General features: G+C 34.2%; 2 protein-coding genes across 2 annotated transcripts in view; one reads left to right on the top strand and one right to left on the bottom strand.

Annotated features, from left to right (window-relative positions):
* LOC138704448 (lipase 3-like) overlaps positions 1-25,276 on the bottom strand; it is a 44,446-nt gene that overhangs the window by 12,782 nt on the left and 6,388 nt on the right. The window contains exons 2-5 of the mRNA XM_069832329.1: positions 14,584-14,685; positions 13,236-13,434; positions 8,573-8,687; positions 5,384-5,627 (exon numbers count right to left, since the gene is read on the bottom strand). Of these exons, the coding sequence (XP_069688430.1) occupies positions 5,384-5,627; positions 8,573-8,687; positions 13,236-13,434; positions 14,584-14,679 (654 nt within the window). The 5' untranslated portion in view covers positions 14,680-14,685. The remainder of the gene's footprint in view (positions 1-5,383; positions 5,628-8,572; positions 8,688-13,235; positions 13,435-14,583; positions 14,686-25,276) is intronic.
* Slob (Slowpoke binding protein) overlaps positions 10,988-25,276 on the top strand; it is a 595,498-nt gene continuing 581,209 nt past the window's right edge. The window contains exons 1-2 of the mRNA XM_069832327.1: positions 10,988-11,034; positions 11,168-11,230. The gene's annotated coding sequence lies outside the window, so the exon portion shown is untranslated. The remainder of the gene's footprint in view (positions 11,035-11,167; positions 11,231-25,276) is intronic.

The raw sequence follows: 25,276 nt of genomic DNA, 5'->3' as shown, positions 1-25,276 counted from the left end.
CTGCAAGAACGGGCTTGGGAAGATGTAAATAATTGAAAAAAAAAAAAAAAAAAGAACATAGGGCATAGGTCACAGGAAGATGTGATATTACCATTGTAAACCTGTTTGTAATAATAATAATAATAATAATAATAATAATAATAATAATAATAATAATAATAATATGTCTAAAACATTACAGTTCCTGAAACTAATCATCGCACATATACTATATACAGGGTGATTCGCGAGGATTTACCGTTATTTACGGAGCTTATTTCCGAAGACATTCTGAGCAAAAAATGTCAAATAAACATTTGTCCTAATCGCAATATTTTCAGAGTTACATTAATTTGAAGTTGTTAGTAAAATACCATTTTATTTAGTTTTACGGGTAAAAAAATATTACAAATAGAGAATGAACTATTGAGAAGTGTCATTTCTTCAATTGGCCAATTTTCTGAAGGTAAAAGTGTGTTGTTAATTGTTTTGTACAAATTTTATTTTCCAATTTTTAACTAAAAATGACATCATTTTTACGCACTTATCACAAAAATTGTTACAAATCATATGACTTTAAGAACTTGATTCTTTACAATTTAATTATGCATCCTAATATACAGTCTTAAAGAATTTACAAAAATGGCGGAGATTTGTAACAATTGTTGTGATAAGTGCGTAAGAAAATTTAATTTTGTAGTAAAAAATCGAAAGAAATTATATTCCCAAATAGTTCATTCTTTATCTGTAATATTCCTTTACCCTTGAAACTGAAGAATAATGATATTTTACAAACAACTTCAAATTAGTGTAATTCTGAAAATATTGAAATTAGGACAAATGTTTAAATGACTTTTTTTGCTCAAAATATCTTCGGAAATAAGGTCCGTAAGGGACGGTAAATCCTCGTGAATCACTCTGTATACATAAATAAAACACGCACATACCTACATTCAGGGATTTTATGAAATCTAGCAACTCTAAAAGGGTGTTCAGGGAAAATATTTGTCTTGATATATAGAACCAATGTTCGATTAAGTCTTCTTGCCATTTAACTTAACATTATGATATTGTCAGAGTGCTGTTTGTAGAAAGTGGTGCAGGGACTTTTTCCCTTTATTGACTCTGCTGTATAGCTACTGCTAAAACGATTTGTTCTCCTCTGTGTTTTCTCAGAAATGAATTTATGCATTTGTATACTTTCAATGTATTTATTATTATGTTACTACTGTCCTTATTCTTTTTATTATTGTTAAAGAAATTTACTTTGCAAAACTAAAAATGTTCAGTTTTTACACACCTTTTTGCAAAATAGATCAGTACTACGTATTGATAAAGGAGAATAACCAAATGCTTATTTGTGACATAATATATTTTCACTCTGGTTAAACATTGCGGTATAGACCTACAGTTTCTAAAATAATTTTACTTGGTTTTTCGATTCTAGAGAGAGAAAGGAAAGGGTGAAGAGAAATGGGAGAAGAGAGCGAGTGAACAAACCGTTCCCATTCGCTCTAGGCAAATAACAAATGATACACATCATTGTGATTGGAAGTCACATCAAAGAAAAATTTAGGCAGTTAATGTATCGGACGTTGTTACCAACTCTTTCACCTGACTTGATTCCGTTGGACGTCTTTTATGGTTCATATCAACAGTAGGTCTATGATCTTGACTTTCGTAATATTGCACTTACCACAGAGTGTGCACAACTCTCGGAATCGTAGAAGGCGAGTGTGTACAACACTTTCGGATTCCTAGAAGGCGTAGTATGTCAGACAGTGAAGCGGTGCTGTAAATAGGCTACTATACAATATGGTCCTAAAATTCAAGGTCAACATTTTGAGCACTGATTGTAACGGGAGTGAAATTAGTTGTATCAATATAAGATTATTTTGTTAATTAAGAGCACCATAATGAAATTCTTGTGTCTTATTCAAAATTGCCAAGCACTTTACAAAATCCTTATATACGATTGCTCAGTAGGGAAGATAGACGTGCAGATACAATATGTAGGTGGTTGGGTAGAAGAATGGATGAATTGGATGGACGGGTCGATAGATGAATAGATGGAAGAATTAATAAGTGGATAGATCGATGGGTAGGTAGATTAGCCTAGATTAGACAGGTAGATTAAATTAGATAAGTAGATTAGACAGAAACGTCGACCTGGTTGGCGAGTTGGTATAGCGCTGGCCTTCTATGTCCAAGGTTGCGGGTTCGATCCCGGGCCAGGTCGATGACATTTAAGTGTGCTTAAATGCGACAGGCTCATGTCAGTAGATTTACTGGCATGTAAAAGAACTCCTGCGGGACAAAATTCCGGCACATCCGGCGACGCTGATATAACCTCTGCAGTTGCGAGCGTTGTTAAATAAAACATAACATTAACATTAACATTAGACAGATACATAGATGGTGAATGTATAGATGGATGGTTTGATGGATAGGTGGGTGAATTGATGGATCGGTGGATGAGTGGATCGATAGATGGATGGATGAATCGATAAATAGACGGATCGATAGATGGATGGACGGATGGTTGGACCAAAGACGTTATATAGTATACTAGACTCACACAGAGCGCTGGTGTGCTGTCCAAAATTGAAACCAGTCTGCGCATGTTTACGCCGCCATGCTACTGGTAGAAATAGAGCGGTAAACACGATTGTCTTACTTGTCCATTGTTTTGTCTCGGGTGTTTTTAGTGAACAGTGTAAAAGTAATGGCGATAGAATTTTGAAAGATGATATATGATGATATATTATCGCCGCGGACTCGTGCTTAACATGTCGGCATCATACAATAACGTGCGGTGTGCTTTTGAAACATAATTTTGCAGACCGATTGTTACTCTGTAGGTTTCACACTAAGCGTCACTTTGTCACGTCTACTTTCTCGATAAGAATAAGCACTATATAGTTTGTTATATTGTTAAATTATTATTATTATTATTATATTATTATTATCATTATTATTATTATTATCATTATTATTATTAATATTATTATTATTTCATATACGAGTACGTTGGCTTTCTTAACTCTTAATAATAACTCTTTAATAATAATTTTTAATCACATACCTTAATGTTCGTCCTCAGCACAAGATATTGCAACCTCGGTTTTAGTCCACGTGGATTAGACAAGTGACTGTCATTTAATAATGGAAGCAGCTTATTGGTTGCATTATTGAAATTGAGGCGAGTGATTGGAGCTGCGACACAAGAAATTGAAAACAATAATAAATTTCAAAGACGAGCCGAATATTATGCATGAGGACTCTCAAAGACCTGCCGAATATTAACCATGAGAGCGCGGCGATAATACCATCCCTGTTTAATTTTCCAAGCCATTTGCAAAAGGTACGATATAATATTATCTCTGTTGTTACAATATCAATATCATTAAAAATCAATCAGTAGTTCACGACAATAAAGAATACTTAATTGTTAGTACAGGTATATCAGACTGTAGAGAAATCCCATTGAGTGAATTATTTAGACTTACACATCAGATGTTAAAACATTAGTGGAAAGATAACTTTTTGTTTTTATTATGTAAATGAATTTATCTGCAAGATAATAAACTTTCATTCAAGATCCATATATGGATAAATAAATAGACAGATAATAAATAAATAAATAGCTATAATAGCTAAGCCTTGTTTGTGAACTTATGATTCAGAGTTCACCTATAAATAACTCTTTTACATTTTGCCGGATATATTTTATTAACAAAAGCAAATTTGATTGATATTACATATGTGCGTAAAAATTATGTACCAACACTCTGCAAGCAATGATAATATATATATATATTTTTTTTTTATTTACTTAAAATAACAATACAACATGTAAAAATCCACACATAAAAAGTATGCGGTTTTTTTATCTTGCACAAACTGATTGTTTAGATTTTGGGTCTTCACGTTACCTGTTGTTTGCAATGTATTAGGTACCGGTACTTTTTATAATTGATAGCATTACCTTATTAATTGAAGAATGAATTCAATGTAATTTGGCTATCTTCGCACATTATATTTTGCAAGATTACCTATGTCCTCTGGTCTAGAAGTACCGGTAATATAATTTTCGATTCTCTAAAACTTAACAACAGGTCTATACTGATTATCACATATTTATTTCACTTAAGAATTTGATTATAATAAGAACTTGTGTAATCAAGGTGCATATATTTATGTCTTGTGATCTAAGAGTAATGTATGTTAATATAATTTTAGATTCTCTGAAACCTAACAAATTGCTGATTATCGTAAAATTATACAATCTATAATGTGTATTGTGTAGGCCTATTTATGGATGTATGAGTATGTTTTCTACAAATTGCTGCGTACGTATTTTCTTTTCTTTAATGTTCTAACGCATATCAATGAACCTTTGAATACGTTTATTTCGTCCTAATTTTACGTTAAACGTCGAAAATGGCCATAATCTGTCAATTTTAGATGATCACAGCGTTAAATTGCATGATTTACGTTCTGCTATTATGCGTCTGCTCTCCAACAATATGGTGGCAAGCGCAGCGTTCAATTTGCCCCGGTTTCCTCGTTTCGCGCAGCCGAGACTGTAGGGGCTTGGGTTGGACAGATCGATGGATGGACGAATCGATGGATGAAATCCATAGATGGATGGATGGATGGATGGATGGATGGATGGATGGATGGACTGATCGATAGATAGATGGATGGATGGATGGATCCATAGATGGATGGGTGAATCGATAGATGAATAGATGGATATATTGATGAGTGAATGGATCGATAGATGGATGGCTAGATCGATGGATGGGTCGACAGATGAATAGATGAATGGACGGATTGATAGGAGGGTAGATCGATGAATGGATCGATAAATGGAAGAACGATGGATAGATAAGATAGTTGATATGTAGGGGTAGTTAAGAGGTAGATAAGAGTAGAATTAGTCCTCTCTACATTAGATAATTAAAATTTGAGTTTTTCCTAAGAATTCATAGAAAAATATTTCTTGAACTATTTCCATTATTTTGATAAAATTAGAGTAAGGCATATCTGGTGTAGTAGCCTCCGTTTTATTTCAAACAATATCATTTTTGCTTATAAACTTAGCGTGTTTTGTCGGATTCCAGAAAAAAATTGAAGATTTATCTCAATTCCTACTGATTGCGAGTCTCTCCCTGGCATTGTGTTCAGCTGTGGTCACGCCTTGCTGAGCACATTGCAGTAAGTCTAATGCTAAACGTTACAAAAGGCCTGAGCCTTGAAGATTGGTCTTGATGATGATGATGATGATGATGATGATGATGATGATAATGGTGATGATGTGGTGTAGTAGTCCTATTCGATCATTTTATGTTAAAGAGCTAGTAATTATTTGGATGAATGTACGAAGGCATTCACAAACCTGGCCGCCGGGGAAATTGGCAGCAAATTGCACCAAGGGACTGGCCACGTGCTTCATGAAGGCGACGGGCGCAAGGCTGGTCATGTGTTGGATCTTGGAATTGTATTCTGGTTTCATTGACGTAAGCACGTAGAACATCGTCGTTCCCATGGAGTGACCCACATAATATAATTTCGCTTGCCCAGTTTGGGCCAACACGTAGTCGATTTCTGCTGGTAGGTCGTATATGCCCATCTCGTGCCAACTGAAAATAAACGGTGCCATGCAAATAACAAATGTTCTTCAGTTTCGTAACATGTGCGACCCACTTCACCAACGGACAAGATACAAAAACAATGCAAAAAGTTCTTATAAACTTTGTTACATTTGATCTTGGTTTCAAGTTATGGCCATTTTTGTACGTCAGTACTGTGGCGCTGTTTACCGTTACAGGAAGTGCCAAAAATTTCCACTTCAGCCTGAATGCAAGCCCGCAGTCGTCGTGTAATGTTGGGAATCGGTTGTGAATAAATTAATGTTTTCAAGTAGCCCCAAAAATGAAAGTTCAATGAATTTAGGTCTGGAGAACGTGGAGGCCAACAAGAACATACTTAATAAAATAAGTCTAAAGATAGTGCGTAGGAACAGTTCATTTGGCTTTAACTCGGCAACAAGGACAGACACATGGGGCAAGTAATGTATATGTACTTTTTCTATTGCTTTATTTTGTCTCCCTTCCACTGATGAAGTGAGTCTGACATATTACGAAAATGTCCATATAATTAACTAACATAATCGAGATGGTTTAAATTTATAGTTACTTAATTCTGAACCTTACATTTTAGGGACATATTTCTACATTGCTAAATACATGAGCCTTCAGAGCCACTTTTGCTCTGAACGGCTCAAATAAATAATATACAAAATACAATTCCTACTTTCTCTTTGTTTTTTTTTTTCTCTCTCAATCTCTCTGTTCTTCGTATGTACATTTACAGGCAAAATATATATTCATGTCATTTAAATTTGTATAATAACGACCGAATCATTAGCCTAGTTTATATGAGCCGTTCAGAGCAAAAGTGGTGTAAGTCAAAATTGACTTACACCACTTCTGCTCTGAACGGCTCACATGTAAAGTAATATAATATCAACACTTGGAGAACCATTACAACAAAGGGAACAGTCCGTTCAAAATCCAGAAACCATTCCTGATGGCTCACTAAAAAGGCTATTGCATCTTCCTTGACTTACACCACTTCTGCTCTGAACGGCTCACATGTAAAGTAATATAATATCAACACTTGGAGAACCATTACAACAAAGGGAACAGTCCGTTCAAAATCCAGAAACCATTCCTGATGGCTCACTAAAAACGCTATTGCATCTTCCTTGACTTACACCACTTCTGCTCTGAACGGCTCACATGTAAAGTAATATATCAACACTTGGAGAACCATTACAACAAAGGGAACAGTCCGTTCAAAATCCAGAAACCATTCCTGATGGCTCACTAAAAAGGCTATTAGCATCTTTCTTCTTCTAGCTTCCATTTGGTCCGTGTTAAAATTTGTTCCTCACCGAGTTACGTTTTATATGAGAGCGATGAAGATATGGATGAATGTCATCTGGAAGTTAATTAGTAATGCTAGGCTATTGCAAAATATTGGAGAGCAGGACTGCTAATGATGTCAAACTTCAACGCAGCACATTGAACAACAGTAGGCCTATATTGCTTAATTTAGCATAGTCTTTTGTTAGATGAACAACTAGAGCATCTGTTTTTCATGGTGGTAACTCAGGTTCGAATCACAAGTGGAATTTGTGGAGGACAAAGACGGTACTTGATGGAAGGTTTTCTCGGGATTTTTCCTACCGTAATTCCATCGCTTCTGCACTAAATGATCATCATACGATGACGTGTAATTCGCCTCCCATAGTGCACCAGGCCAGCCCCTACGGTGGCAAAGTACTGTAGCTAAAGCTTCGACGCGTCGGTCATAGAACGTGACGCTTGAATGAATGAATGAATGAATGAATGAATGAATGAATGAATGAATGAATGAATGAATAAATGAAGCAAAAGATTAAGTACCCGCCATTGGACAAACAAAATATCATGGAGAAAGAAATAAAGAGAAAGTTATTAGAGCGTATTAATTATCTATAATTTTCATTCAAGGGATTTCAATGAAATATTACGTTTCGTTTAAAAATATAATCGACATATTCATATGAGAGCTTCTTGGATGTTTCCAAAAACCTGCTATTTTGTTCAAAAACCGATTTTGACTCAATAACACAATAAACATATTTCTTACATTCTGAATCCAATTCTAAAGTTTTTTTTTGCCAATTCCTGCCATTTGCCACTGAAAAAATGATGTTTAAAAGTATGATTTATTTTTCAAAACCTTCTACTTTTTGTTCATTTAGGCCAAAATCTATTATTTTATATTTTAATTTAGAAATAGTTTGTAAACTATAAAGTATTCCAATACATTTATGTGTAGTACACAGAATGGTATAAAATATGTCTAAGATAAGAATAAACATGCGTATTATTTATCTAGTAGCCTATATTTCAAAGCTACCGTAAAGTGGGGTGACTTTGAACAGTAATTTAGCGCCTTTCTAAATTAAATGCTGTACCCAATTGCGAAAAAACTGAACTAATTTATTGACAACTTAAACAGTTTTTTCGCAATTGGGTACAGCATTTAATTTAGAAAGGCGGTAAATTACTGTTCAAAGTCACCTCAGCGTTCAAAGTCACCCCACTTTACGATAGCAGTTTTTCTCTTTCTCGTAAAATTAAAATGAAAGTGAAAATCAGGTTTTGAAAACAAACATTCATTTACTGATCGATACTAAATGAAACGAAATCAAAACCTTTGAAAGAAAACAGAAACATAGGGCGAATAAGCAGACAATGAGAGGAAAAACATGACTAGGATCTTCTCTTCAGTACTTGAGTGTCCGTAAGAATCTTAAAGTACCCTTCTTACAGCATTGCAATAGTTTCTATGTGAATCATAGAAGAAGAAAGCAGCTAAACATGTCATGTTAGAACTACCTAGATAAGAACATAGCTTTGTCTTTTGTTACTGTTAAAACTCCAAAAGATGTAAAGTTCTTTTTTTCTTTTAGGTAAAATATTTTAAATATACCTGAAAGGTATTTCATACTCGACATTTTAGACATTGTTACCTGAAATCCCAGAATTCATTGCTTGTAGTGCTGTAAGTTGTGTGGTCCTTGGAGTATGTGTTTCCACGAGCATTTCCCATCCAAACATCATAACAAGCGTCAGCCAGCAGATATCCTGTCATAAACAAGTTGAAAAAGTGCGTAAATACCAGGTCACTTATCTGTGGCACGCTAAGTATACTCTTCATAGAACATCTTGTCACTCCTCATCTTTTACAGTTTCCACCTCGCGACAATGGAATTCCTTGTCAGCAAGTATTAAGGGCTGTAAGACAATAAACATTTTTTAAAATAACTTAAAGGATAACCTTCTTAGCAATTCACTCAAATTATACTGACTTAAACGGTCGCTGACTATATGGTAACTTCTTTCTTTAGACATGGATCCTGATAGCGCGGTATTTTCACAATTGTCTCATAATAATATCTTCCTATTATCTAATATTATTTGAAATCTATTAACATTCTATGTATTTTAGTTTAATTCTGTTATACAGTTTGTATTTCATTGTTTAATTAATAGTTCATAGTATTTTACTGTTTAATTCAGAAGTAACTCTTGTATACACGTAACTTTTATCTAAATCAAATTGTTCTATTCTTTGTAGCTTGTAAGTTCATTCATATGGATGTATATTTTTTGCAGGTTGAGTGGAAGAAAAAACCTTACAGCCTTAACTCTGCCAGCTAAAATAAATTATTATTATTATTATTATTATTATTATTATTATTATTTAAATGTATTGCAATATGAATGTGTTGAACTAATGTTACGATATTAATGTCATAATATTGGTTTGACAAATTGTACGTACGAGTATATCAAAGGTGAAAATGGACAGCGTATAAAATGAGTAATTTACACAGCCAGATCAGCTGATTCAAATACATAAAAAACTACAGCATAAATAACAACAATCAATTAATAGAGATGTTAAATAACACCCCAATAGATGAGAACAGTAGAATTTTATGTGTCTGATATGTATACAAACATTCCAATTCAAGAAACAATAGAATAAAAGCTGTTACAAATTTGTAATAATCAAAAGTATTTTACATTTAATGGCAAATTTTTACAAACAAAAGAATGGATTGGTTATGGGTTCCGCCCCCCTCCTTTCTGGAATTATGGCCGACATCTTTCTTAACAATTTAGAAAATATGTTAATTGAACGCAATAAATAACATATTACAAAATGGGTAAGGTACGTAGATAATGCTTTGGTCATATATCATGACACCACGTCGGAAGTCCTTTTAGATACTATTAACAAAATTAATTCCAAAGTCTCATTTACGAAAGAAGATGAAACAAATAACAAAACAGATTTTCTTAACATCACATAGCAATAATACATTCCAGTTTAAAATTTATAGGAAACCAATCCAAACCACGCATTTGATCCCTTCATGTTCCAACCACTCAGCTCAATATAAAATAGTCAGTCTTAATAGTTTAATAAATAGACCTACAAATATACCTATGATTGAACAAGACTACAAAAATGAATTAGAAATCATGTACACAATTGCCTCTGAAAATGGATATAAAAGTCATTAGTTGACAATATAATAAAACGGACAAATAAAAAAATATTAATTAATGAAAATACTAAACTCTTTCAGATTAAAGAAAACATTTTTTTTTTACTTTCACATTTCTAATAATTTCACAAATCTAATTATTAACACTTTCAAGAAGTTTAAATACGAAATAGCATACAGAACCAACAAAACATTACAAAAAAGTTATTTAGTAATTTGGAACAAAACCACAATAAATTTAACTCTTCAGGAGTTTACAAATTAGAATGTCAATTTTATAATTGCAATTAGGCCTCTAGATCAGACTGAAAGGACTTTCAACATAAAATATAAATTAATATTTGAGGAGAAAAATTCGCTCCAGCGCCGGGGATTGAACCGGGGTCCTTGCTTCTACGTACCAAGCGCTCTGACCACTGGGCTACGCCGAAATCAATCCACAGCACCGGATCGAACAATGCTCCTTGAATGTTTCCTCAAATATTAATTGTCAATATTACAGATATTATTCTGTACGACAAATTAATAAACATCTTTAATATAAGATATAAATAAATCAGACAGGTTTCGCACAATAATATTTTTCAATCAGCCTTCAATGAACATATTTATAATAATCAACATTTCTTTACATAGCCTATTTTTATATTGAATCGGATATGACTATATTACACTTACAAAATAAAGGTCAGGCATTTAAAATTTTGGAATCCTTAGAAATTTATAAACATAAACTAAAAAGTCATAATAATAATATAAATGATAAAGCCCCAGTTGACAAGAACGTTCTCATAGATTTACATATTGATTCTCAACTTGACCAACGTAGTTCGGTACGTATACACAGTCCTAAACTTACGCGCTTCAGTCAGCCAGCGATCCATTTCAGCAAGAACATCAGCTGATCTGGCTCTGTAAGTTCATTCTATACTATGTCCATTTTCACCTTTTATATACATACAGTCTGTCAAACCAATATTATAACATTAACATCATAACATTAGTTGAACATATTCATATTACAATAGATTTTCACTCTCCTTTCAGATAGTACTGATGATAGGACGGCGATGTCTAGAAACATGTCTAGGCAACACGAATTGTAACCATGTAAGTGTCTTATTTACTGCAATATCTTAATTTTAAATACATTTTAGTAATCAAATGAACCTGGAACAGACTCTAAGAAATGAATCTCTGTTAGAACTAAAGGAAATATTTTTGTTTCGACTACATATCAAACTTGTGTTGATGAAAAATTGCGTGCCGGCCAGGGAAAGGCATTGCAATATACAGAGTAAATTCCTTGAAATTAGTGATTTAGCCACCGGCGTAGCTCGGTCGGATAAGGCGCTTGCCTGCCGATCCGGAGTTGCGCTCGTGTGTGGGTCTGATTTCCTCTTGGGCTGGTTACCTGGTTGGGTTTTTTCCGAGGTTTTCCCCAACCGTAAGGCGAATGTCAGGTAATCTATGGCGAATCCTCGGCCTCTTCTCGCCAAATACCATCTCGCTATCACCAATCCCATCGACACTAAATAACCGAGTAGTTGATACAGCGTCGTTAAACAAAAAAAATTAGTGATGCTATAATTAATAATGGTATTTTCATTGGTCCTGAAATTAGGGTTCTTAAAAATATAAGAAATTTGCTGCGGTGCTGTAATGAAATGAAAAGGTAGCTTAAGAGACGTTCTGAGATGTTTATTGAAAAAAAAAAAAATAGAGCACCCAACTACAGATAAGTAGTTAACATAGTTGAAGAATTCAGAAATATGAGCTGAAACATGTCCCTGAAGTTACATTTTTTTTCACAATAATTTGCACTTTTTCCCAAGAAGGAACCTTGCTGATGTCAATGACAAGCCCTGTGAGAGACTTCCACGATGGAAATGCGCTGCCAAGAGAAATGAACTGTAGCAGTGCATGCAGGCTACTGTTTGCAACTTGAAAGAGAAACTCAAGCGATATAGAAAAGAAAATCGGATATGCAAAAGAACTGAGTATTATATTGACTTTTTGGCACTGTGAAGAACATTCTAAAATGTTGTGTAATTGAATTTATGCTGTTACATGTTTTAATATTTACTAGTTTAATAAAATAATGGTGAATGTTACTTATGTCCCGACCACTACAGGAACTTGATAAAATACCTTCAAAATGCCTTGAATTGAAAGTATTGAGTAGTAGATAATAGATGTGATCACTGGGAGAGCTGTAAGCCCATCCAACTCGCCCTAAATACGTACATTACTTATAGCTATACGAAAATCGTCGTGAGTGAAGGAAGAATACTGCCATATTTCTTTAATGTAACAGTGGGTTTCATTGTTGCCAACATAGTAATAATGTATATACACCTAATCTAACCTTACCTAATCTTTCTCATAATACTACACACCTAATCAAACCTAACCTAACCTAACCTGTCACATAATACTAGACACCTGTAGTAACATTCCTCACAGTCGACTATATACAGTCACGAAGCTTGAGTTTTGAGGGTGCTAGAAACAATAGACTGTGACGGTACTGTTTTGCATTACCTGTAATGAGGCGATATTAGCGATCCTAGTGGTGAGCAACTATCTAATGTTCGCATATTTACTACGTATTGAGCTTCGCGACTGTATATACTAGACTGTGGTATCATTTCGTTTTCATGTATTGCCAGCTGTGCCAATCGTGTCGGTTTCCATCTAGTGGATGCGGATCTTACTAATACTACTAATTTGAAGAAGAAGCAATGACGACTTTCATAATAATTACATTTTGCATGTTTCGTGATATTCTAAATGTGTTAATGTAGTAATAATTCTCTCTATATGGTACAGTAAGATTTTAAATGCGTTGTGGTTGTGATAAAAGTATTGAAAATTGGTTTATAGCGCCACATTGGCAGTTACAAAAATGTGCAATATTCGTTCAATGGCCGGTGGATACTCTACATTGACCAAAATAATATATGATTAAATCCAACTCGATTTTTTTAAATTAAATTATACGTGATAATAGTTTCACTGAAACTTGTCTAGAATTACAGCGTGTTCCCTCCTCCTATGAGTGGAAGGACTTGCTCGTGACTGCAGAAAAAACGTACAGTACGTCAGTATATACCTAGAGATTTCTCAGGTCCCAGTATTATCCAGTCGGCAGAGCTGCACATGAGACCGTGCTGCAAGAAAACCACCTTCTTGACGGCGTCTGTAACACACTTCTTGCTGTCGGGGATACGGTGCATCGTCAGTATGTATCCGTCAGCGGTGGTGACAGTATGCGTCTCCACCGGGTATCCATACTTCGCGATCAGTTCCGGCTGTAAAAGAAAGACATCACACCACGTGTAGGAAACAATACTTCCCCAAACTAGAACCCAAACCAAAGTTCAATACCAGTGGCGGCCGGTGAGGCATTCTGGTGGTGGTGCCAAAAATGAAAAAAGGTTTTACGCAAATTACCCTAGTGAAACTGACAATCGCAGCTCACGTTTGCATTATGTTAACTAAAATACATTAATTAAACCAGCTATTTTACCAGGTGTATAGTTAATAATGCGTCTAGTAACAGTTACAATAACATTTCCGAAACTAATAACGAAATTTACAGATACAGATAATGCAAAACTTTCACAGTATTGTTAGTCAAATACAAGTAAATGTTATAACTAATAAAATTACTGGCAAAAACACACGAGATAAACAGTGATATAGATAATAAACGAACACGTTTGCATTTCATTTAACAGGCCGATGAATCCAAGGCAGCGGCCTGAATAACACATGTTCATGTCCTGCACAGATCTCATGTATCGTTGGCAGAAGCATCAATACTATGGCAACAGTGTAGCGATATTTAGTTGCCGCAAAATAAAACAAATATTACACAACATTAACAAACAGTGTTACATAATATGAAAAAAATATTTATCTCTCTAAAAAGAACCATGACTATCTCTGCATTCAATATAGTTAAACGGATAATACTTTACACATTCAAATCCAAGTTATGTGCATTAGTTTTGAATTGGCAACATTACATTAACATTTGGAGCGGAACTTTAACTTGTGTTTTCGTGCAAGTCTGAGGTTGATGATTTCTGCCTAACGTCTCCAACAACCCTGCCATCTATCGAAATTTCTGCATTACTGTGCTCTAGCGGGCGGAATATTAACTACTGAGTCAAATTGAATTCGGCTCAGAGTCTGCCATAAGAAACGCATATAAACTAGAATCAGTAGCCTTTTGTACAGTGTTATATGGACATAAGGAGTGCCACACAGAAGTGGCTCCAAAGTTCGGAAAAACGCTGCAACAGTGCGTCCCGATCTGTGCGCGCTCGTTCAGATGAAATACGAATAAAAGCGTAGAAATAAACTATTACAACTGATTTCCAGGATATTATTTTTTGTTTATTTCATTGGCACATTGGCACTACCCCAAAAGCCGCCCCTGTTCAATACATTACCGTAGTAAGGCTTTCATCAGGGTTAGATTCCGTTGCGGCATATTGGAACAGCTGAAGTGCCACCAGCACGTAAATCGCATGAGTGTACCGCACCATCTTGATCTGGAACATGAACATTGAATTGCTCTTAACAAAATAATGTTTAGCGTTGATACGAAAATTTCACTTGAAGTTAAAATCCTCATGTTTTCGATGACTTCGTAACTCTCACAACAATAATTAATCGAAAAATATTTCATTTGCGTAAAATATTCCTCCCTAAATACAAGGTTTGACGTGTCTGAGATTTTATGTGAAATCCTCTCATTAAATTTTTATTGCAATTATGCGTTAGTACTTACAAATGGCTTTTAACGAGGTTCAAATAAGCCCGCCATCGGTCCCTATCCTCAGCGAGATTAATCCAGTCTCTACCATCATATCCCACCTCCCTCAAATCCACTTTTATATTATCCTCCCATCTACGTCTCGGCCTCCCCAAAGATCTTTTTCCCTCCGGTCTCCCAACTAACACTCCATATGCATTTCTGGATTCGCCCATACGTGCTACATGCCCTGCCCATCTCAAACGTCTGGATTTAATGTTCCTAATTATGCCAGGTGAAGAATACAATAAGTGCAGTTCTACACTGTGTAACTTTCTCCATTCTCCTGTAACTTCATCCCCTCTAGTCCTAAATATTATCCAATTATGCGTTACTTTTTAAAAATCCTTTAGGCCTATATGCGCTTATAATGTAATTTTATCGTATTCGAAATCTGAGGTGTCGGCGCCAACTGCACGGATTCCCACGATTATCTGGTAACCGTATGGTTAGTAGAGTTCTGCATTTCATTAAGAACGACCGACAGAGAGTCATGATGAAGGAGCGGATTCTATGTAATTAAATATTCTTTTTGCGTGTGATAAAACACAATTAACAAAGTTAAAAATTCCGAATTATGTAGTTTCAAGTTTAAAACCCGAATTTTATTTCACATAAAAACGCATGTTTTCACAAAAAATTATGTAAATACATATTTTCAGGAAATATATAGTAAACACATAAATCTCGGAGTTTTTTTTACTTAAAATATATCGTTTTTACAAGAACTTTTAAATATTTTAAAACTAAATCGATTATATCACTCAGAAGTACGTTATATTTTTAAGAATTCTTGGTTTTTTCGTGTTTCTAAGCGCTGTGTAGTATATCCGTCATCCATTTTTGTATATAACAGCATCGCCACAGTCTAATATCTATAGTCCCGACGCTGTTATTTCCGGCGTGACTCCGCCTCTTTGCTTACGTCTTAGAAAATGAAGGCTCTATAAAGTCTAGGTAGGTAGTATCGTTCGCCATTTTTGTTCTTACGTTGTCGAGCTACCATACGAGGAATCTATTTGCCACACCGTTAAACATTATCATGTCGTAGCTCCTATGATAATAAATCAAACGCAATGTAATTCAGCAAATAATTGAGCGGCAAATAACGTCTTCGTGTGCTTTCTGCGAACGCCAACGAAAGAGCTAAAATGGCGGGAGATTATAGTAAGTATTTATAGAGCCTTAAGAAATGAATCAGCGAATCACAAGATGCACACGTTTAAATGTAGCCGACCTGCAACGCGATTGGCCGCCGGAAATTAGAGCGACTGGACTATAAATCCAGTCACGAAGCTTAAGTTGTGAGGGTACTAGGAACAACAGACTGTGCCGGTACTATTTCTTATTGTCTGTGATAAGACGATGGTAGCGAACCTATTGGTTAGCAACTAGAAACCTGCATAACTGGTTACGGAAGATAGTAAAGACAGAACGCCTGGCGCTATAGACAGTATGCAAAGCTCTTCCGTCTCGAGGAGTAGTCCAATGTTCGGTTTAATGAATGTCCGAGTCTCACTCGGTTGGACGGCTCTGGATCATGAAAAACAGACAATATTGAGCCATCCAGGAGTTCCAAGAATCGTTGCAAGGACGCGATTATCATCGTGTACCTTTCAAACACACAATTATGACACAAGACGAAATATTAATTCAACATTAGTAGAACCTAAATGTCTCACATCTGCTGGTCTAAAGCATAGCATAAATTTTGGCCCTCGGTTGTACAATGCTTTAACTAAATTACACCCAGAACTTCTAACATGTAACCCACTAACATATAACAAGAAAATTAGAAACGTGTTAATATCTTCAATTTGATTAAATAAATTTATAGCCTATGTGTATGAATTAATCAACCTACATTATATTTGTATTCTATAATTTTGAAATATATATTAGTCCTACTTTTCACGTGCGATATTATTCTTCTCTAGTGTTAATATTATATTATATACTTAATTCCATTGCCGCTGTAATTATATTTTAGTTCCTATTTTATTTTACTTATTTATTTATATTATTAGTATTATTATTATTTTATTTTATTTTTTTATTTTTATTTATTTTTTTTTTATTTTTTTTTTATTTTAATAATATATCTGAACTGCGACCGAGCACGAGCGCTGCTCATTCGGTCTCAAATTTTGTTAATACTACTGTATCTTCTTTTTATATTGCTTGTATTATTTTATTTGTATTTCTCTTTGTTTGTTTTTGTAATTATATTTCTTTATTCTGTATATTTGAATTTAAATAAATAAATAAAATTTAAATAAATGATATTTCCTCCTCTATCCTCATTGATTGAATCACGCATAATGAAACTACAGTCATTAGAATTGAGAGTCTTTTAATTTTTGTTAATAACTTGTTATCTCCCTAAGAACGATTTATTAGAGAAATAATAATACACCCACTTAGAATAATTAAAAGACATAGGCTATATTAACAACTACTCTTTCAGAGATAGCCTATGTATTTTGAGTTTAAAGTATGAACCTTACAATAGTAAGTGTGTACTTATTTGCTCTTCTGTTTTGTAAGTAATTGTAATTTATTTTATTCTTGTATTTGTTTACACGTCAGATTTCATCTATTCAATATGCTTATTTCCTTTGTTGTTACCGGTGTCCATTAGTTGATCTATATATTAGTTATGAAGATAAATGTACCAAAATGTCCAACCAATTATAACCCTACTTCAAGCTAACTTATTTACTTATGGCTTTTAAGGAACCCGCGGGTTCATTGCCGCCCTCACATAAGCCCGCCATTGGTCCCTATCCTATGCAAGATTAATCCAGTCTCTATCATCATATCCACTTTAATATTATCCTCCCATATACGTCTCGGCCTTCTCAAAGGTCTTTTTCCCTCCTGCCTCTCAATTAACACTCTATATGCATTTCTGGATTCGCACATACGTACTACATGCCCTGCCCATCTCAAATGTTTGGATTTAATGTTCCTAATTATGTCAGGTGAAGAATACAATGCGTGCATCTACGTTCTGTAATTATCTACATTCTCCAGTAACTTCATCCCTCTTAGCCCCAAATATTTTCCTAAGAATTTCAAGATAATCCTTTTTTTAATTCGGAAAAGTAAATTTCCTTCAATTACTCCATTTGTGTAGTTACAAAATGTGACCAGAGTTCCTGTATGGTGAAATGCGCTTGGTTTTCTGTCCTCTATATCTGTGGTTCTGTCTAGCCAGGCGCAACCGCTTCAAGACCGGATATCCGAACGAATATCCAACCTCGCCGGTTGATTTGCAACCGGTCGAATATAAACCGGTTGTAAGCGCTGTTCTGCAGGACTCTGATAGGTTCGCAAATAAGTTTTTTGATAGAGTTCTAAATGTGCTCCGTAAATTTATTTTACTAGTAGCTAGATTATTGGTTTGTAGAAATTAATCTGATTATTATTTAACCCCCTCAATGAATTTTCCCATAGTCGCGATCTAGCTAAATGGCTTTCTCGCACCCGCAAATGGACGGTAGATTTACCCTAGTTATTCAAATTGCTTTTTTTTAAATATCATTTGATGTGGTGAACGGAGGAAAAATATAAAATCAAAATATAGTTTTAATGGAATGACGTTAAATATAGAGAGCATGCTGATATTGTGGTTAAATTACAGGATATTTACAGTTGCGAATACAAAGGACCATAAGACCCGTTCGTATCAAATCCTTAACCCTTAATCATCACATTCCGTTTGCCATGAGCTAGACTGCTAGACTAGTTTCGTTCCAACAAGCGGTTCCTGTATCAGTTCATGTACAAACCATGAAGCTGGTTGAGTATTTGCTACGGGATTGAAACACAACTGGATAATGTTGGAACGCTTTTTTTCGAAGGATCGTGTACTAAATCCAGAGATGCTGTAATTGTGATCACCTTTGTCTGAGAACGGGCTGCTTAATTATTATTATCGTTTCGCAATTAATTCAAATTGCAGAAAATAGAATTTCGATAATATTCTATAAAAAAAAAAACAACAACAAAAATATGGAAGGTAAGAATTTCGCTAATTCGATGTCGTGTACTGGGGGACTCTTTCATATAAAAATATATTTTTTTAATTATTCATTTATATACTTTATTATACTTTTAATCGCAGTTGCTTGTTGAAATTGTCGTTAACTATTTCAGTACCCAAATAATTTTCATTATCTTTCATTCTGACGAAAATTTAAATTAAATCTCTAGTTTTATTATTCATCTGCACTGTCACTTTCCATCTCAACCTCGTTCATTAGAACAGTCCATCATGTCTTTCTTCAATGTCCAGGAGACGTTGGTGAGCTTATGTCAAGTCCAAGACACGCAGTCAATCCGCCGACTACTTCTGATCGTTCCGGATCCGTGTCAAAAGCATCGAGTTATTATAACTCGTTGGTCGTTGGTCAAAAGTTTGTTGGAACTTCCGACTGCAGTACATGTTTCCGGCTCGAACGTCTTTTCTGTACTGCGCATGCTCACGATGGCTACAGACGGTTACTGACTGTTGGAACGAACTTTTTCTCACCGGCAAGCACCGCAAACTGGTCGAAGATACTGCTCTCTGCGGAAGACAAGACGGGGGTAGTTGTGGGTAACCTCGCGGATTACGTGGAAACGCCCAAGAAAGAAGTTAAATATTTTGTGCGAGATCGTGCGTATTTGCTGGCTTTCCGCACAAAACCAATACGCGGTAAGTGTGAAATACCACATTCAGTATTCCCAACGTAACACACATAACAATTTCCCTATTCTTACCGCTTAAGTGACATATTGAGTTTACTGCTTTAGGCTTTTAACATATCATTTTTAAAGATGTTCAATATAGTAATAATTATAAATTGGAAACTTACCACTGCAATTTCACCTAAATTGCGCTGTTAATTATTGTTTTTAAATATTTGCAAAAATTAAGTAAACTCTACAACTCCACTAAAGTTACTGCATTTCTAATGCAAGTAACATTAAGGAAGCCGTGAAAAAATCAACAAGATTCCAGACTCATCATAGACTGGGGGGGGAAAAAAAAGACAAACGTATATCACGGCCTGCTGCAGTATAGTAAACACAGAAAACATTTTATAGGAACAATGTTGAAGATAGATATATTTGTTTTCCAAAGTTGCCGTCATTGAACAGAAACCAACATGGAGATTTCATTGCAACTAATTAGAAATTCGTCTTTCAGGTATGTAATAAACGATCTTCGCACAAAATAATGTACGATACACGAGCGGTATGTTTGTTTTCATGTTCTCGGAAATTAAAAAAGCTCAACTACGTTTCGCTTTTTCAATCTTTTCCTCGAACATGAAAACGTCAACATACCGCTCTTGTAACGCATATTACTATTACAGCCTTCGAAAGTGAGCTTCAGCCTCCGTTGTGTATATTAACACGTGCGAAATGTTTTTTTTGGGACCGTGTCATCAATGTAGAAACTAGAGTTCTCCGGAACCGGATACTGGAGCACAAAACAAGAGATAAACCAAGTCCAGCCCAGTTGGTATGCTACACGCAGCTCTTTCCCACATTGGGTGTAACCCAGTATATAAATAAATAGCATGCTCGAATCTAGCGTTCGGTGCGAGTGGCTGCTTTACTCTATCTTAATTCTAAATTCATTTCTTTGTTATCATTTGATTTTTGTCTTAAATAAGAAATTTTGTACAAAAAAAAAAAAAAAAAACGGACCGACCCTTGTAGCTGATTTCAGAGCCTTGTTCACTCAGAGCACGATAGATTGGTAACTGAGACTTGCGTGGTTCGAATCCTGCCTGAGAAGGAAACTTTTTCTTGTTCCTTATTCAAATTTATTCCCAATACTTTTCGATTGCAGCAATATTTTACTACTTAATTAACTTATTATTCCCAGAACATGAATTTTACCAGCAATCGAAAAGTATTGGGAATAAATTTGAATAAGGAACAAAAAAAGTTTCCTTCCCAGGCAGGATTCGAACCACGAAAGTCTTAGTTACCAGTCTATCATGCTCTGGAGTGAACAAGGATCTGAAATCAGCTACAAGGGTCGGTCCGGTTTTTTTTTTTGCAACTACTGTACAGTACTGTTATAAATTTATCATCACCAAAAAAGAACGTCCGTTTAAAAAAATAGAAGAGTAGATTCTATCTAGTAGTTGAAGTGGATTTTTATATTTTAATAACTACCTGAAGTAGTGAAAGAAGTAGGCCTATGAGAAAGATCTGTTAGTGTTATCTCAAGTTATAACACATACTATATCTTGTGAATAAATAAATAAATGGATGGATGGTTGGATGGATGTATGTATAACTGAATGAATGAATGAATGAATACATATATGAATAAATGAATGAACGGAAGAACAAACGAATGAATAGAGGAATAAATAGATAAATAGGTCGGTAGATGATGAATAAATAAATAAATAAACGGACAAAAAGAAACAAAAACGAAAATGAATAAATGAATAAGTAAATAAATTAAATAAATAAATAAATAAATAAATAAATAAATAAATAAATGGACAAAAAGAAACAAAGGAAAATGAATAAATGAATGAATGAATAAATAAATAAATAAATAAATAAATAAATAAAGAAATAAACGGACAGAAAGAAATAAACGAAAATGAATAAATGAATAAGTAAATAAATAAATAAATAAATAAACGGACAAAAAGAAACAAATGAAAATGAATAAATGAATGAATAAATAAATAAATTAGATAAATAAATAAACGGACAAAAAGAAACAAACGAAAATAAATGAATAAATAAATAAATAAATAAAAATAAATAAATAAGTAAATAAATAAATAAATAAATAAATGAATAAACGGACAAAAAGAAACAAACGAAAATGAATAAGTGAATAAATAAATAAATAAATAAATAAATAAATAAATAAATAAACGGACAGAAAGAAACAAACGAAAATGAATGAATGAATGAAAAAATAAATAAATAAATAAATAAATAAATAAATAAATAAATAAATAAATAAATAAACGGACAAAAAGAAAGAAACGAAAATGAATAAGTGAATAAATAAATAAATAAATAAATAAATAAATAAATAAATAAATAAATAAACGGACAGAAAGAAACAAACGAAAATGAATGAATGAATGAATGAATGAATGAATGAATGAATGAATGAATAAATAAATAAATAAATAAATAAACGGACAGAAAGAAACAAACGAAAATGAATGAATGAATGAATAAATAAATAAATAAATAAATAAATAAATAAATAAATAAATAAACGGACAGAAAGAAACAAACGAAAATGAATGAATGAATGAATGAATAAATAAATAAACAAATAAATAAATAAATAAATAGCCTATGTAAGTGAATAAGTAAGTAAATAAATAATAAATAATTTTTAATATCTGCAAAATTCCTTTTCTTTCGGTACAGTTATTCATCCACGAAGACCTTGCTTGTGTTTGGGATAGGAGAAAAAAAATGTTTTGCAGACGAGTAAGGCTGCGTGCGCAGTAAGATTGCAGCTAGAGGGTTCTGAACCGGCTAGACTTAGCTTGGAGGACTCGAGTCTTTGTGAGAATACGCGAATCTTTGCAGAGTAAGCAGGGTGTAAAGGGTATAAGTGCCTTTATTTTAACTGATGATTATTCATGTCATAAGGAAGAAAAAATGTACTCACAGTTTTTTTTAATTGCAATATTTAACTAATTATTAAAGTTTACAATATTAGACGTTTTGCAACGTTGGTGGATGGAGAGGAGGAGGTGGTTTAAAAGTACAGCTCAAGCGGGTACGGACATACCGGTACAAAACAGAATATGCTCTGTTCTAATGCAGGAGCGGACAGGGCAATTGTTGTTTACATAAAACGAGCAGCAAATACAAACTTTCAATTTTATTAATAGAACATTATGTTGAATTTACACTTTATTTAACAATGTTGCTCCATTTTTTATTGTACGTCTAAAAAATAAAAAATAGTGGTTTACTGCACAAAATCACACGAACTTTTTTCTAATGCAATATTTTAATCTCTCTCACTTCCGTAAAGCAGTAGGCTTATCATTTTTAAAGAAATTCTGGTTGTGCGATTTTCAAAACGGGGTAATAATCGTTGAAAACTGCCTTTTGCGAATAGTCATGATTACTTGGGAACAGTATTAAGGAAATACGGAAACTGAACTGATAAAGGAAAAAAGCTAAAACGCCGATTAGGTAACTTTCTTTGCTGAAAACGTTGACGGTACATCCTTCTTGCCGCACTTTAATTACGACGACTTTCTCCATAAATTAATAACATAATATGATATTCCTGAACTGTGAATGACATTGTAAGTTGTTTATCGAATACTCTGTATTGAACTGCCACCTGCTCGGTAGGAGATCTATGGACAGAGAGTTTGAACTCAGCTGATCTCTACGCCTGTGCAGATTACTGTTAGCAGCATGAATCCTGCTAAACATGTTGCCACGTCTCTCACGCCAGAATATTAACAAATTTAAGCATGCGTTATTATTTAATTTCATGAAAACGTAATAGATCACATATGTATTTTTTAAAACTAATACTAACTCTTTTCTATGTAGATATACCTACTGATGTAATTTTTTTTCGTAATTTTACTAATGATATAAGCAGTAAAACGAAAAGAAAATAGGAAAAATATTTTTTCTGGAAAAACTGTAGGCTAAAGTTTTGACCCTATGTTGTATGGACATTTTTTAGTGTAGACCGTCCTCGACGACTGTGAAAAGAACGGCACTTATACCCCTTACACTCTGCATAACTATTATTTTGCACGATTTTAGTGTAAACTTTCGACTTTTTCTTAACGTCACGGGTATTATGTTCGATTCATTACCAAGAGTACTTCATCGTACGTTTGGTGGTCCGCAAAGACTCGGTGGTAGACACTCATGTGAGGAAAGTTGTTTGACAACTAGAGATGGGTAAAAAAAGCTGGAACAGTTTATTTGAAGCTGTTTCACAATTGAAACTGTTTCCTCGAAACAGTTTCGTGATATAACCTGTTCCAACTGTTCCAAAGAGTGTTACACTGCTCCAGTGATCACTTCAACGTTCCACATGGCTCCAACAGATAAACAGTTTAGTTTCCAAACAGTTTTCCTCTTCTTTGTTGTCTGCAAAGGCCATGCGTAGCGCTATCATTGCTTCTTTCATCAAGATGGAGCAACATCTCACACATCTGAGAGGTCACTTACGTGTATTCATCAGATGTTCACTGAAAAGTGGGCTGTGAGGTAAGGCTTGTGGCCACCGCGGTCACCAGATTTGTCGACATTTGACTTTTATTTATTGGGGTACTTGAAGGGGAAAGTGTTCGAGTAGAATCCCCATACTATTGATGAACTGAAGGGTAACATCAGGAATAGCATCCACTAACACGAACAGGAATTGGCACGTGTCTATATGAATCTGTTAAGACGTGCACAGAAGTGTCTAGATGTTGGTGGAGGGCACTTTCAACATCTCTTATGACAGGACACATTCATTTATTCATTTTATTCCATTTCTTTGAAAAAAGTTTGTTTCAAAATTCAGGGGCGTATTTTGCGGGCTACCGGGGCTAGCCCAAGGAAATTACAAAAGAAAAAGTTTATAATATAACATAATATAATAATTTTGTATTATTAGTTTTACCATAGTAATTAAAATTAAAGTAATTGTTAGATATATTTTGTGTAATAATAGGGTCAGCGGTAGCCCAAACCCTTTAACCAGTATACGCCACTGTAATTCAAATCAAATGAGATGAGACGGGCCGGTTTTATCTGCCCAACCCTGTATCTTGTTCCACAGGGCCTTCGTGCAACAGTAGCCTATGTAGGATCGCGCAATTTAATTATACGAATCAAATTCCCTAATAAATCTCCTAATTGCTCGTATTAGTTGTCCATTGATGGAGAATATGTTCATGGTGCCCTGACATAGTGTTAATTATTAATATACCGCGAAAAATATCATCGGCTAATGTCATCGTTATTAAACTCTCCTAGGGTTATATGCGTAATTTTTACTAAAAATCGATTTATTTTGAATTGTAGTTATTTACTGTACCCTTAATAGTAACCTACGAAAACTATCTTTCGTTGTCATAATACACTGAACAGCTGATTTAAAGATGATTCAAGGGCCTTGAAACATGTTCCCGAAGCAGATGAGAGGTTGGAACACTTGGAACACTTGTCATCGATGTTGTAAACATATTCTTATGAAACTGTTTCTTTGGAACTGTTATTTTGGAACAGTTTCGTTCATGAAACAGTTACATTCGAAACTGCTTCTTAAAAGGAACAGTTTATCCCATCTCTAGTGTGGA

Source organism: Periplaneta americana, chromosome 8 (genome assembly GCF_040183065.1).
Source record: "Periplaneta americana isolate PAMFEO1 chromosome 8, P.americana_PAMFEO1_priV1, whole genome shotgun sequence".
Classification (NCBI taxonomy): Eukaryota; Metazoa; Arthropoda; class Insecta; order Blattodea; family Blattidae; genus Periplaneta; species Periplaneta americana.
The sequence above is the reverse complement of the archived record's forward strand: the minus strand, read 5'-3'. Positions and strand labels throughout refer to the sequence as shown.